The 16422-nt window shown below is 42.3% G+C and overlaps 1 protein-coding gene across 5 annotated transcripts in view; it reads right to left on the minus strand.

Annotated features, from left to right (window-relative positions):
• Positions 1-1326: 1326 nt before the first annotated feature.
• Positions 1327-16422, minus strand: part of frmpd1b (FERM and PDZ domain containing 1b) — a 38476-nt gene continuing 23380 nt past the window's right edge. For 4 of the 5 annotated variants that reach the window (XM_042493059.2, XM_088081136.1, XM_042493058.2 and 1 more), the window contains 10 exons: positions 16291-16386; positions 13586-13711; positions 13255-13374; positions 11513-11646; positions 10271-10397; positions 9789-9881; positions 8477-8659; positions 7948-8149; positions 6789-7754; positions 1327-5891 (listed from right to left, as the gene is read on the minus strand). In XM_042493059.2, the coding sequence (XP_042348993.2) occupies positions 3328-5891; positions 6789-7754; positions 7948-8149; positions 8477-8659; positions 9789-9881; positions 10271-10397; positions 11513-11646; positions 13255-13374; positions 13586-13711; positions 16291-16386 (4611 nt within the window). In that variant the 3' untranslated portion in view covers positions 1327-3327. The remainder of the gene's footprint in view (positions 5892-6788; positions 7755-7947; positions 8150-8476; positions 8660-9788; positions 9882-10270; positions 10398-11512; positions 11647-13254; positions 13375-13585; positions 13712-16290; positions 16387-16422) is intronic. The other variant, XM_042493060.2, reaches the window with a different exon arrangement.

Genomic DNA, 16422 nt, shown 5'->3' on the forward strand with positions numbered 1-16422 from the left:
AAGGTGTGCGACTTTCTAGATTACAGTGTCAAGAAGTCAGACAGCAGATAATGATCAGATTAAGGGCAATCTGACATGGGGACTTTGGATCAGGGCGGGTTGAGCTAGCGTAGTTACAAAGCCTTTCCGCTCTCTTGCTGTTTCCTTTCACCCACAACAAATGTCTGAATGACTATCATCTTGGATAAAATCCTGAATTCATACATTCAAAATTCATTATTTAAGAACGTATTTTAATAACAGGAGTGGAAATGCTGCTCTTTAAGTCAGCTGGCTCTCTGTGAATAATTTAGAGACATTCCCAGTACTAAAAGCGAGAGGAGGCCCCGGTGCTGCATGCATAGATAAACAGCGCATTCGTGGAAGTAAAACTCAATGTTGGGAAGGAAATCCCACAGTAATCCTCATTAACAGTATTAGTAGTACAGGGATGGTACAAATAGGCTATTTATACTGCCGTTCATTCTCTCGCTGAAATATTCAGCATAGGGTTCAGTGTTAGGTCTTCTGACCTGATTTGTAGACTTAATATTTAAAGAAGGGGCTTATATCAGGGTTCCCACACATTTTAATGGGAAAAAAAGTCAAAATCTTTCCATGACTTCTTAAAGACCCACAATACAATTTCCATGACCACTCACAATGTATAAAACAAACATCGCTCCATCTCAGAAATGCTGTTTAATTTTGAAGTATTAGTAGGGCATAGCACAGGTATTGAAACTTTGGGATTCATGACTGGACACGTTATATTTCACTGTAATAACATATTTTCTCTCTTGTTTCAACACAGCAGATTCAAACTCTATTCAGACATAATTCGTGCTAGCTGGCATACATGAAGGGACAGACAAAACGTAGAGGGGGAATGAAGAAATGTACACGATGGTCACAAAAGGTTTTGGCACTTATTAGAGCTATGTTGCATCAAAAACTGACCACTTTTTAGCAAACATCTTGCCAAAGCACTACAGCTGAAAATGATCCAGCTGGTGAACACTGGCACGTTTACAGAAATGTTGTTTGTGTGTTGTCCTTATAAAAAAAAAAACGAGAAAGTAAATGAAAACTAGTCACCAAAAAAATCAATTGCGATAGTAATACTCAAAATAGTATTACTGTAGCAACTAATTTTGTTACACACAACAATCCAAAACTTTAATGGATTTTACTAATTCCGTGACTGTCCAGGGCCTGAAAAACAAGGGAAAATTCCATGACTTTTCCAGGTTTTCCATGACTGTGGGAACCCTGTTGTATGAACTGGGAGCTGTGACATGAAATTAGTCGATAACCGTTCTACAGACAAAACCCAGACGTTCGACATTGTTAAGGTCAATGTGTAATTTATTCCCAAACAATATTTCTTGGTACATCGACTTCATTGTATGTGGATACGGAAAAGTGACTGCTCGTGTAGAAACACAATGTCCTCTTTGAAAATGAAATGATGCGGTTTTACCATACAGAAACAAAACAAGTGGGTGACAGGCACTCTTCACGCTTTGGGCCTGCTTGATGAACAACTAGAGATGCTCCTGAGACGTACAGGATGTCTTGATGTTGTGAATGTACACTGCTACTGGACATTACCTCCATGGCAAATGGAAGCACAAAAGACCTGCCTTCTTATTTTTTTCAAGCATAGCCACCTCGACAAAATGTCAGTCATCTATTTGGAAGATTTTATGCCTATCTCCTCACCAGCTGTCTTTAACACAATTACGCGGTCTTTATTTCGGCTAATCCTTATCATATTTGTATACCCTCACGTTGTCATATGTGGCTCAAGTAAATTCTCCAGATCGGATGGCTCATCAAATGAGTTGACATCATGTGTTATGGACGAGCTATTTAGTGAACACTGTACATCAGCAAACTGATCGAGCAATGTAATCGTTTAACTGACAATTCACAGACATCAGTATAGACAGGAGTCTTTATATTGACAAATGCCATGCAACTTTGCACAATGTTGCAATCCACAATGCAGTAAGTTTTTCCCCCGAAACAAGACAAAAAGCCAACATTCCAAACAAAGAAAAGCACCCATTATATTCAGACAAACATAATGCAGCTGCTTTTGTTTTCAATGTTAGCACAAAAAAACAAGGATACAGTTTGTGGGGCGGGTGAGGAGTTTATGTTTGCATAGGCATAAACTAAGGTAGAGACAGAACAGGACACAAAGATATAAATGTATATCTACAGTTCTGACCCCAGCATACAGCAGTCAGTCCATCTGTCAGTCAGTATGTTATTGATAAGGTGGTGCGCCCAAACAGGAAACCGTAGTGGGGAACAGTTGTGGCTCAGTGTTTTAAGACTTTGGATCTTTGCTACATCTGGACATAGTTTAACAGTCACTCTTGTGCCTGGTCAAAAACTTTTTTTTCTACTACATAAATAAGGTCCCCCTGTTTTGCTTCTGGGCCTCATCCACACATTCCCGGAAAATATATATGTAACGTCCTTTGGATGAAAACTAGATTAATGTTATAATACTGCATACGGTTGGGTAATGGGAGTATTTCCAAGAGGCATTCACTCAGAGTCAGTCAGGACCAGGGAAAGTGTAGAAAAAACCTTTTACACAAGGGTATGTGTCTCATAAAAAGGTGCAATCTGTAACAGTCAAAAGTGCTCTCCCTGCTTTGTAATGGTACCGTTTTATAATCGCATTTATATGTGACTGTAATTTTGAAAAACTAAATCCTTATAAAGGTGCACATATAAAACAAATCAGTTAATAACTGTATTTTTGCAAGTGTGATAAAGTCTGTATTTTATCAGTAAAACGTACCGTTATACTAAACTTGAAAAATGACAATTTACAGATTACACCTTGTGGAGTGGAGAAACCTTTAAAGCAGCAATAGATAACATAATACTGTCTCAAAGAGAAGGAAAAATAAAAATTCCAGTGACATCCATAGTTTTTTTTTTTCCACCAGAGACCTGCACATCACAGACCATGGTGCAAATATTGTAAAAATAAATACATAAATACATACATGGGTAATCCATCCTTACATACATACACATATTGTATCATAAAATAAGAGAATTATAAGATAATTATAAAATTCATATGTACAAATGCATAGTCCATATGCGTCCAAGGAGAGGCCAAGCACTGAAGTGTCCTCTCTTCGTTTCGGGTTTTGTTTATGTGTTTTCCATGTGGGTACATGTGATGTGGGTCAGAGTTTGTGTGCTGTGGTGTGCATGGCACTTACTGTACAAGAACACAGGGGTTACACACCAGATCGCTCTGTGCCGTTTCCTCGAGAATCAGCAGGTTGTTAGTAGGTAGAAGTTCACAGGTCAAAATTTGAGAGGTACACGGCCAGGCGTGTCCGCGGCGTCTGATGTGTGTGTCCTGAAGAGTTGTGTGAGTGCGAATACGGACGAGATGAGGACAGTGCATCGTTTGGCAAGTAGCCTCACCCCATCGCTCTCCCCCTGACCCTGTCCGGACACGCTCTTACCCCCCACCCCGCCGCCAGTTCCAGCTGTCTCAACAGCTACAACAAACTCTCGGTACAGACCCACGATCTCCTTTAGCTTGTCCATGGCCTCCTGGTCTTCATCGTCCTCATCCCCGTGGACCAGACTTGCGTTATGGCAGATGTCACAACCGGGGCAGGGGTTTGTTCGCAGGCAGGCGGCTGACAACTGAACCAGGGCACTGAAGCTGTTAGATAATGAGCGTAGAGCTTCATCAGGAGCCCAGCCGACACGTGTGGCCCGCTGACACCCAGATGCCAATCGTCGAGCCTCTGCCTGGAGAAGACTCCTCTCTGCCTCTGTCATGGCGACGGTGCTTGTCCCAGTACAATTTGTGTTTGGTGCCGGGGTCGTACTGACTCCATTTCCGTTGTGGTTTAGGTCAGGCCCTACTTTTAGGCCTGTGATATCCTGCTTTAAGTCTTGACATGATGTTTGTTGTGACTGCTCAAGCGCCCCCCTCTCTAATACCAGCAGGAGTTGGTCTATATCTTGACGTAGAGAGGTAAAACCTCCCTTCAGCCCACCATAATTCTTGTTGGTGAGTGAACGAAGAGGACCACCAAAGGAGTTTGTGGGAGAAACCGGACGTGAGACTAGCGGACTGAGCTCAGAGGAGGCAGTGGAGAAAGTAGAGAGCGGGCGGGGGTTGTCTCTCAGCAGTGACAGAATATTAGGCTTTGGAGAAGGTGTTGTAGGAGAAGACACAGGTGCGGGTCGGGCAGGTTTGGGGCGTGTGCGGCGGGAGAACTCGTAAATGGTGAGCTCCTCGTCAAAGCTTATACCATCCTCAGTGTCTCCGCTGAAACAGTTGGCGTAAACAGTGCGGCAGCCACAAGCCTCCCGGTGCTGCTGTGGAGGAGTGGTGTCGGCGAGTGACGAGGTGGGTGAGTCACCTCCGATTTGCATGTTAGAGACGCCTCCCAACCCCACGGCTGAATGTGGTCGTGACTGAGGCTGCTCTGATGAGACGCTGCCACTGTGAGCACTGTTCTCTTTAAAAGTCAGATTAGGGTGGGAGCCGTTTGTTCCATTGGCCTTTTTCATGTGTGATGTCACTTCCTGTGCCTCTTTGATGGTGGCTATAACAACCTCCGCTCCATCCTCTAAAATGTCCCCTTTCCTGTCTGATTTTGAGGTCACAGTCTCTTTCTCCTTGACCGGGGTCTTATTCAAGTCTGATAAACCACTGGCGACAGACAAGCCAGAGCCAAATCCAGATGTGTCTCCATTGATGGAGTTAGTAGAGGGGTAGTCAAGAGTTCCCAAAATCTCCTGAGAACGGGTCATGTACCAAGGCAGAGCCTGGATCTTTCCTCTCAGGGCCGAGGCTGGCAGTCTGCCTCCCAGGCTGGAGGAGCTGGTCCTCAAGTCTGATCCAGATCCAGACCTTCCAGGCTCTCTGTTTTCAAGGCCCACAACGCCTTTGGAGGTGGTTGAAGTGAGGGAGGTTGTAAGGGTGAGAGGGGCGTCTGTGTTTTTGGGTGACAGGCTTTCATGACTCAGAGAGACCCTCCTGACGCTGCCATTGCGACTGCTCCAAGGATGGATTCCATTTGGCGGAGTGACGCCATCCTTGAAGATCCCTTTGTTCGGATCAGTTGGGGAGACAGGAGAGCTAGCAGGTAGGGACAAGGGGTGGAAGTTGCTGGGAGAAGTGGGTTTGGGGGGCACTGGAGGGGGAATGGCTAGCTTTGAACCTGAATTAGAGCGAGGTATAGCAGGAAGGTTTGGCGGCTTTTTCGAGGGTGGGACAGTCTCATTGCTTTTCCCCTCAACTTTAGGAGCTTCCTTTTCATCAGGAAGGCGTGCTTTATCATTGGAAACGACATTTGCAAGATTCTCATGCGTAAGATCTTTCTTCTTTTTCGGGCTGTTTTCTTGCCTTTTAGTCTTTTCCTCTTTTTGTGGCGTTGCAACAGGGAGTGGTTGCTTGCTGTAACGTACGGCTGTGATCAGGGGGGACGACAGAGGCAGTCCACCTGACCCAGATGTGACAGATTTGAACTCCATGGTGTCCGGCTCCATTTCCAGGAGTTCAGAGGACAGACGTCCAGAGGCGTCCCCATTGCAGTGGGCGTATGACCTCCCATGCTGGGGGGATTTGGGAGGAATGATCTGAGGTTTGGGAGGCAGCTGGGGCTTAGGTGCCAATGGCGGTTTGACCTTAACTTCAGGTTTCTGAGAAGGCTTTGGTGGACTGGGCTGCTTGTTGGGAGGTTGAGCTGTGGGGCCTTTAAGTGTCTCCACTTCCCTCTTGATGTTAGAGGATTTGGCTTTATTGGCAAGGGGGGATGATGGCTCTTTCCCCGAGACGGCTGGAGGACCGTTCCAGCTTCCACTCAGCCGATTAGCATTCCGCCGGTCAGCCAGCTCAGCGTCTGTAAGAGAGACAAATCAAAAGGAACAGGCAGAAAAAAAAGATGTCAGTGGATTTATACACAAGTCTTTTCCCCATCTCATTTAACCCTTTAAAACCTGGTTTGACATAACTTTTCTTGTGCTGCATTCAGACACCTCACACAAGCAATTTAACCAGTTGAAACTTCAGCACATTGGTTTGATTACTTTCAAAACCACATGTAAAAGTTGACAATGAACATGACCTGAAAATGGGGGAGAATTAGTCGAAATGTATCAAAAACTAGGGAAAAATGTCCAGAAAAATATATTTGTAATCATTATAATTGTATATGTAACCCTTTGAAACCTGACCAAATTGGTTTGATTTCTTTCAAAAACATGGGGAAAAGGCAACGACCAAGTTGGCAGGAAATGCTCTACAACTTGCAAGAAATTAGTAAAAGTTGACAATGAAAATTACCTGAAACTTTGTTTTCAAAAGGGAAGGTGAGAATTATTGGAAAATTATCAAAAACTAACTAAACATTCTTTTTAATCATTATAATTGTAATGTAAAATCATGTAACTAAAAATTATACAAATATATATATTTTTTAATTTATGCTATTTTTCTCTGGTCATTTCCTTGCTTGTTTTTGTTTTTTTACTTTTTTGTTGCTTTTTTTTAGTTGATTTTCTCGTAACTTTTCATTAATTGCTCACTGCTCATTGCCATCTCACCATGATTTTTGAAAGAAATCAAACCAATTTGCTTAGGTTTAAAAGGGTTAATCATATTAATATTTCAGTGTTGTCTCATGTTGCCATCACATAAAAAACAAAAACATAACACCCAACAAAGGACCCTCGCAAAAATGTGACAAGGACAAATTGTCTTTACTATGCAAAGTCACAACAGACATGCTGTAACAAACCTGAAAGGTCGGGAACGGGAGGAGTAAATCTCTCCTGAGCATCAAAAAACTCATCTTCAGACTCTGAGGCAGTTTCTTTGACCAAAAGAGCTGGTTTTGGATTGGGTGAAGGTGTCAGGAACAGACTCTCTTCCTCCTTGGAAAGGCGCTGTTCAGCCTTTCTGGCTTTGTCGGCAGGAATTGAACTCGTCCTTACTGGGACTTTGGGAGGGATTTTTTTCTTTTTTTTAATGGGGGATCTTTGAAAGGGTATGCTGTCAATCATTCTCAAATCTCTTGAACTCGGGATCTTAGAAATGCGTCTGAGTCCCTCCATTTCACGCTCTTCCTCCTCGTCATCATCGTCATCATCACTAGTAGCCTCAGGCGGGCTGGGCAGGAAATCAGCCTTGGAGAGTTCAGCAAAGCAGAGGCAAGAGTTATCATTGCCACGGTAATTGAGGTTGGTGGGTCGCAGGGGCCCTTGATGGCGTTTTGGATCCAGGAGGTAGGGGTGGTGAACGTCCAGGCTTGGTAGATCCTCGCTTGTGCTTGGTCCATGGAGTGCATTCAGACGAGATGGGGCTTTGGCGGCGGCACAGCTCTCCTCCAGGGCAGCACTCAAGGAGCCACTGGACAAACTGGAGAAGCTGCTGGTGACCCGTGGGTCAGTGTGGTACCAGGTGGTCTCCAGGTTCATTTCTTCATCCATAACACTAAATTTACGCAGACCACTTCCTGTTGCTCCTCGTTCTTCATCACCCTCATTTTCCGTACCTTCTGTTGTCACTATTATCTTAACTTCCTGTTTGCCTTTGTGCTCCTCTCTCTCCTTCCTTTCCTCCTCTCTCCTCTTCTCTTCCTCCTCTCTTCTCCTTTCCTCCCAGTCCTGACTTGCTGGGTCTGGCCGTTTGTAATTCTGAGAATCCATTGGGTCATCCTCATCTGTTGAGTCATCTGAGTCACTACAGCAGCGAGACACATAACCTAGAAACACCACAAACAACAAACAAGCAAACCAATATGTAAGTAAACTAGTAGAGCAGGATATGCTTTAGAATATGATATTATTTGACTTGCTTTTTAACCGTACCCGTACTGGATGGTGACATATGTGAAATATCTATCAAATGGCCAAAGCCAGAAAGCTATAATTTTAAGTGAAACAGTTTTTGCTCACTTGATAGGGATTCATAGCACACGCCCTCTATTACGGCGAACTTCCCACACACACCTTCTTCAGCAGGTATCCGGTGCACCCTCACTTTTGGGCGCCCCAGACGGAAGACATTGACACTGGGATCCACAAGGAGTTTGCAGTAGCCTCCCAACAGACACCCTAAGTCTTTGGCTGCCAGAGAGTCCATCAGTAAGGCAAATGGCTGCAAGGGGGAGGGCATTGCAGACGATAAGGTAAAGTGATTAAAGCCAAAGGGTAAGGGAGAAAAGGCGATGGAGAGGGAGAAAGAGGGACAGAGAGTCACCTTTGAGTCCAGAGAATTAGCTTTATTTAGCTACCACACACCCCCTCAGGCTGCATACTGTTTGTGTACTGGAGGAGAAATGCTTGACCTACATTCACTCTAGCGTGAGCTTTGGCGTGAATATGGTGTGGTGAGTGAATATCCATTTTTTTTGTATCTGTGTCAGTTAACGAGTGCCTAGATGTTTATGAATAATAGAGTCGAGAACCTCGATGTCTTCCCTACCTTCATGTCGTGCAGTGAGATGCGCAGTAGGCTGACTTTGTCCGACTCAGAGAGCAGCTCCACTCGGCTGATGCTGCTGAACTCCACTAGTGTAGAGATCACATTGAGCTTGTGGTTGATGACCTGACTCATCCCATACTTCGCTCCCACGAGCAGGCTGACCGGCACCTCCCTGTCCTGAAGCTGAGTGTGGATGAGAGCGAGTAAAGGTTGAAAAATGAAAGAAAATGAGCAGAAGAGAGGAGGAAGAAGACGTGCAAATGTGCTTTGAGATGACAGATACATCCCAGGCTTCAAAATAAAATTCTGACATTGTACATTTCTTTAAATCACAGGCACGTTATGTTTTTACATGTTATACACATGATGAAGTTCAGACTACGTGTACAGTATATGAGCCGAGTTTCTCATAAAGAAAAAGACGGGATGGTGAATGACATGACACCTCGGTAAGACAGCTGCCAAGCAGCCGTTCACTGTTCAAGACCAACAAAAGTGGGTCTTGTTTAACAAAAGTCAGGCCGTATTCAATTTATCCTTATCCAACAGTTCGTATGATATCTAACACATTGCCCCACAAATGGTGCTGCCATGTTGCATACTTAACAAAGTTAGGTAGGTTTGGTTTAGGCAAGTTATGTAAATTGGTTTAAGTAGGAGGAAAAATGAAGACTAAGTACCTTTAAATAACTCAAAATTAACTTGGTTTCAAATGGGACACAAACACCGGTCTCACGAGGTAAAGTCCTGTGTTTGTTTGACCCATCCACCACACCAACCGCCTCCTTTTGCAGAGTTTCGCTGTTTATACTAATTCCTTTTCTAATCCCGTCAGTGCAATCATGTGATTGCAGCCTTCCTGAAAATGTGGGTTACATACAAATTATTGCCTCATGATTACAAGGGTTATGTAAGAATTCTGGTGCGTTGCTTTTCATATGTATGTGTATGAGCAGTGCATGGATATAGCCTACAGTGTTTTTAACATCCAAACCAGGCATTTTGAGCCAAAACATGATGCTTTTCTAGCCCCGACCAAGTAGTTTTTGTGTCTAAACCTAACCAGAGTGTTGTCAGGACTTAAAATTAAAAATTGAAGCATGAAGTTTCAACACATTGCTACATATGTAACATACAAATGTTACATATCCCTGGAGTTGGCAAGATAACATCTAGGTTCCCTTCAGCTAGATTTGTTGAACCATTTTGAATGAAAACGTGTAATACAGACCCTGAATTCTAATCAAGTTATTACGTGTTATATCCATTCATAAACAGACCCACCGGGTAAATTCGGGCTCCTAACCCTTACCATCATTGTAGCTGTGTAGGACCGTCCCCCATATGAAATGAGCTCTCCCAGCTGAGTGAGGTAGGCCAACCGAGCCTGAGTTGCAGCGATGACCTAAAACACAACAGCAGTCCAAGAAGAAGAGAGAGGAAAAACAATGAGGCAGACAGCGAGGAGACAGAGTGAAAGAAAACCAGGGTGTATCTGATGACTGGCTCACTGACCAAAACAATTCTCTCCACAGAAAAATATGTTCCACTTATTTTCCTAGAAACATAACCTAAGCAGACCACCTCTTCTTTTTGTTTAATTATCCTCCCACCCACCATCTAGCTTCCTCTCAACCTGTCACGTTACCACCACTTTAAACCTCCAGTGGATTATAGCAGCAAGTCACTGCAAGTGTCAGCTAAAAAGTGGCCTAAAGCCTCTACTATACTGCCACTATCATCTCTTTACGTCTCTCAATGCCTCCGTCCACTCATCCATCAGTCTGTATCTACCTTCTGGCGTGGCTCTAGCAGGGACTGGATCTTTTTGAGGTGGTAGCTGATGGCTTTCCTCAGGTCCTTCTCCCTCATGTTGCTCAGCAGTGTGGGAGAGATGAAGCTGTCCATGCCAAATTCCCTCCTGCCATCACCACACACACACACACACACACACACACACACACACACACACACACACACACACACACACACACACACACACACACACACACACACACACACACACAGGAATGAAATTGGAAATTGGAAGTGAAATTGAACTACAGTACCAGGTTTATTAAAGTTTAGTTTATTAAGTTTATTAAAGTGGTTTAGGGTCGGGTTAGTTTATTTCTTAAATATTAAACATCTCAATCTTAAACATTTCAACTTGAAATGGGTCAAATTTGACCTCAACACAATAGTGAGGTTAGTGTGTGCATGTAAACAGTATACTGAACTTGGGAACTGAAGACCACGGGAACATAGCTGCCCTCCTGTCAAATTTGGTAACATAATGCCATGCATATAAATCGTCATAAACATTAAATCCCAGATGTTATGTCTGAGATCAGTAAACCTACCTTACACTTAGCTTGACTTTTTTTTTTACATTATAACCAAAAACAGACTTCACTAATGAAAAAATTCCAAAAAGCACATTTAGAATTGTGGAATAGGAATATCTGCTGATGATGTTTCTTTCACTTTCCCCAAAGCTGCCACTAGATGTTACTAAACAGTAATATTTTAACTGGAATGCAACTATGACTAAATCATCCATTTAATCTGAGGTGGAAAAAACCCTGCGTCTGCAATACAGAGTATTTACGACTGCAATGACGTATCTAATCATATTAATCTATGACCAGTGCGTCAGTAAGGTGGTCTTTTGGGAGAGGGATTTGTGTTCAAGTTTGTTTTTTGCATTTAGATCAGCGAAAGACAGAAAGAGGGCAATAAAAGACCTTTGCTCCACACACAGGAATTAGAACAAAACCACACCCTTGTACACACACACACACACACAAATACAAAAACATGTTCCAATCACATTAATAGATTAGGTGTTTAGCATGCACCCTTATCCCACACAAATCACAATGATTACAGCAGTAGAGCAAGCTCAAGCTCTTAGATCACCATAATTGCACCAAACTTATAATGAGGAGTACTGGAGTCAAGGCTATAGTGTCCCACCAGCGTGACACTAAAATGGCATGCACACACAAAGTCACACAAACAGATATGACTCACATAATATTCTTGATAGAGGCCCTGGTTTGTCCACAACTATCTAGTCTCTCGTGCATGTGCAGGGCAGCCAGGCGGAGGGCAGTGTTACACTTCATCTCTACTGCAAAACGCTCCTGCAGCACGTCCCCAACACTCTGGAAACAGACACAGACACAACATAATGCACATAATGCAGACAGGCATTACAAATACCCATGAACATTACAGTTAACATACTGTTGTGCAACTGAAAAGCATCACATTTTTTATATTTGCTTGTTTAATACACCAGCATACACTTCAAGTGAGACATTGCAAAACACAACACTTGTGAGCGTCTTCTTAAGAAAAACCAACACTGGGACACCCAAAGTGCCACTCATACAGCAAAAACAAACGCAGCAGGAGCCAAAGACTCCTCTAAGAACAATAAATCAACATGACATAAGTGGCACTCCCAATGCTGTACTGTGCAACACAAATATGCAAAGACAAACTGTGGCTTTGAGGCTTTTCATCCGTGTTGAAATATGATTAAGTACGTATCCAACTGTATGCAGGAGTTCTTTGTTAACTCAACAAAATGTTTACAAGGTGATACAAGGCCACAGTAATGCATCTTATTATAAGAGATTAGAAAAGTTCTGAACTAATGTAGGAAAGAGCCACTGTGGCTTAACGCTAAACATCTTCTTAATTTTGATTTTTTAATTAATTTTGTAGGGTTTTTTTGAGCAGGTTAAAGAACACAGCTTCATTTGGCACCACTAACCCTTTTTTAACTGTATGAACATTTATACTTTGTTTCCATGTGTAAGTAATGAGAGAGAGGTCTCCTGATTGAAGTTGAATGCCATAAATTTTCTCGTCTCGTGTAGCCAGACCTATCTCCACAGCGTTGTGTTAGCGCCATAGAAAATTCTGGAGGATAACATTATCATTCTGCTATATGGGGAAAATTCTCTGGCTTGTTTGCATTTCTTTAAATTAATCACAGTTGTCTTGGGTAGTGCTAAGTCCAGGATGCAGTGATAGTGCCCTGGGAAAATCGTTTCGTGGGGTAGCTTGTTTTGGTGGAACAGCTGCAACGAGAGGAGGCGAGTACTGTTATTAAAATGGATCCTCAAGAGAAGATTCAACTTTCACTGATAAAAAAGACAAAAATAATTTGATAGAGGTGCCTTAAAGGCCAAGACACACTAAACTAACATCACAGAGCTAGCAGCAATGAAGGCTGCCCATTGCATTGCCTCAAGTTGCCTGTGCCTCCACCAAAAATTTGCACATGAACACACCACAAAGACTTCAGCAAGTCAACAAGTAAACTCCGACTGGCCGTATCAGAAAATAGATCAACATCAGACACAAAGGTCCAGTGAGGTGGAGTCTGGGCTTTTCTGAGGTGAGTTTACATGTTGTTTTATTCATTGTAGATCTTTAAAACATTTTACTGAAAGAACGAAGAAGGCATGCCTTATTGCACGAGCCAAATCTTTGTCAAAACTTGATACTTTCAGTGTTTAGGCTGTTAGCTCTGAGGTTATTGTCTTTTCCCGTAGAGAAGGGGATTTGGAAACTGTGATATGCCGACAGCAGAAGGGAGGGAGATGCCGGCCTTAATCAGACAGCTAGTGGCAGGTTTATAGCCACAGTCTTCATCGGTGAGTCAGACTTCAAAGCCTCTAACACACAGAGAGAGAGGGAGATGGAGAGGGAGACAGACAGAAAATCGTTTTGTAGATAAGAGAATCAGCTTCTCTGACCTGTAGAAAGAGGTACTCAAAGGTAGAGGGGTCATCCTGCAGCAGGTCCATGGGGTCTCTGGGGATGAAACACACCCTGAACAGACACCTGTAGTCATGGGAGTCTTTCTTCTGCACCACCTGGTGGAAAAAATATAAAGGTAAAAATATGAACATAAGCTCGAAAAAATAAAATGCACTGCATCCATCCTTAGCTAGGTACTACCCTTTTGTCTGTAGCTCTTCTGTTATGCTTGAAAGTTACATCAAAGTGAATTACACCTAATATGAATCATCATCCCCAAGTACAATATGTTTGCTTGTGGATTTGTGTATGCCCGGTTTCCTTCACCTTCTGTATGAGCTCGTCTTCGTGCAGCAGCAGCAGTTTGGTGATGCTGTACTGTTGCTCTAGCACCAGGGCAAAGTACTCGATGGCCCGGATGGACAGTTTATCCTTCAGAGTCAGCACAATGTCCTGGAATGGTGAAAAACCAACAGTTCAGACCCCCTTAGACAAACATGTTTCATCCCTGTCTGCTGATGGCAGATGGTCAGATCTGATCTTCTCCCTCTCAGTTTCTCTTTGGCTGGGAATATAAACTGTAACAATAATGTGCTCATGAAGACGACAACAAACATGGACTTACTGCGGGTGAGTTACTGACCCAGTTATCTACCTTCTGTCTTGTTATGATGATTGCACACAGGACACCTCTCAATGTGCAAGTGCCTGAACTTAAGATATCTACTCTCCAGTTCTCCTCTCCTCACAAACAAGTGCTCTGTGGCCATGAATCACAGCGCACTCTTCTCTTCACCTTTAAAAGTTTCATAACTTCCTCCTCCAGAAGCAATATAATTAATTATTTCTATATTACTCCACCATTAGCAACAGCCACAGAAGCTACAGCCTACCCACACTCTAACACGCTTGAGGCAATCACAGCATAACTTGTGGTGTGCTTAATTACAAAATACACCCACTTGTTCCTAGGAAACCTTTTACAAGTAGATCCACTGTTTGGTCTCATAGTGCTATGAGAAACTGAGGGGCAAACGATCGAATCTTTTGAGGACAATATTGTAGGCAGCACATAAAACAATTTATCTATCCATCTTATATATATTTCTACCCTTTTTCTCATCTTAAAATTACTTTTTGCTACTGTTACAGTAAGATAGGTATATTCTGCTTTTTACCTATGCCAAGCAGGTTATGTTTTCAGCTTGGTTTGTTTGTCTGTTTGTAAACAGGATTAGGGAAAGTAAGAAAGTAAGAACGCATTCAATTTTAAAGCAGATCCAAATCACAGGGCGGATACATAAACTATTTTCACTTTCGTTAACATTGTGAGATATGGTGGCTTCAATCTTTAATGGATATAACATATATGGAAAAGTCAGTGGCAAGAATGCATAACGCCAAACAGTTATTATTGTTAAAATTATATTATTCATTATAATGATGATGATGATTATTATTATTGGTCATGTTTCCGAATTTTTGTTTATATTGTGTTACAGTGTGGACTTTGGGTTTTCTGTTATGTTTTTCCTTTTTTTTACGTATTCAATCATGTTTCTCTGCCCTGTTTTATTTTGTAGATTCACTCCTCGTCTCATGTCTGGTTTTACTTCCTGTCTTTGTGCATTTTCGTTCTGTCATGAATAATTTAGGATGAGGACCCAAATGCAAGACAAAAAAGCATATAGGTGGTACAAACAAAAAGCAAGCTTTTAATGCTGATAAACCACCAAAAAACTAGCAGGTAACCAAAACTCATAGAACAAAAGAAACGCGAATCAAAAACTAAACTGAAACCAATCAGGAGCACATGAGGAGCAAAAGGAAGAACTCAGAGTTGACAATCACAGAAGAACTGACAAAAGGATAAGAGGAGAGACACAGTACAGGTATATATACACTGGGAAGTAATCAGAGGAACGAGGCACAGGTGGAGTAGGCGGGGGCACCGGCAAAAGGCGAGAAACACGAGGATTTTTTAACAACAAAGGTGTTGCAGGGAACACGAGGCTGGAGAACACAAGACTAAAACTGAACAGGTGTGCAGGGAAGACTCCGTGATTAGGGAAGGACAATCAAGACAGGTGTGACAGAACACAGTGGGGAAACAGACAAAGGCAGCAGGAAATAAGGACACAGAAAAAAACACAAGGGAAAGTGAGAATAGTTGAGTGGACTGTAAAAGTAGTGAGGGAGAGGTGAAACCAATCAGGAAAACAAAACAAAAAGTAAAACCAGACATGACACATGCAAAGTGAATCTACAAAATATAACTGGAGACAAAAACACGAATGAACCAGGAAAAACAATAGAAAAGACGAACACACTATAACAGAATATAAACAAAAACCCAGGATCATGACAATTATTATTATTATAATTATTCTTTTTTATGAAGATTTATTATTCTTATTATTATTTTTATCATCATCTAATATATTTTTTCTTCTTTTTTTTATTACCCTCAAAAATGTTTTATTTTCTTCTCAAGTTTGATCTACATAGGCCAATTGTAACGTGGATTGGGTTGCTGCCAGGGGTGGGCAGAAACTGTTGTGTATTTGTGTGTGTACAGTATGTTGTTGTTTATTACCTATATTAAACAATAAAAAAGTTGCGAACAAAGAGAACCAATGCAAGGTAGGGCATTTGGCCTTGGTGGAGGTATGCGCTCTCCGAGTGCTCTTTTAGTTCAACTTTGTTTCTGTTTTGTCACATAAACAAACATTTAGAAAGTTTCCTCTCATTGGCTTTCACAGAGTGCACTGCTATTGACAAATATGTCAGCTGCCTAAGAATGATGCTGCCACCTCTTGGGGCGACCAGTAATGAGATGCATCATCCAATTACCCATTTGACATTAGAGATTCATCAAATGCGACCCAGTAGTGTGGCAGTTATGGCCTTTTAAGGTTTTTGAACTTCCATTTTCAGTTTCCACCTAGTGCAAACATCCTTAACTGTTGGTAAAATGACCTCTTTCGTCTTAGTTTTAATATCGTTATCGTAAATATCTTTTTAGTCCACACCTTGACAGTGGTGCTGTTGTCAAACTTGAAGGCCTTGGTCTGCCCATTCTCTAGGTAGACTTTTAGGACATTGGGCAGGAAGAGAAGAGAGTTTCCCTGGTGGAGAGAAGAGAAAGATATCACTGTGATAAG

This window comes from Plectropomus leopardus, chromosome 8 (genome assembly GCF_026936395.1).
Source record: "Plectropomus leopardus strain MGB_pleo_1.0 chromosome 8, ASM2693639v1, whole genome shotgun sequence".
Taxonomy (NCBI): Eukaryota; Metazoa; Chordata; class Actinopteri; order Perciformes; family Serranidae; genus Plectropomus; species Plectropomus leopardus.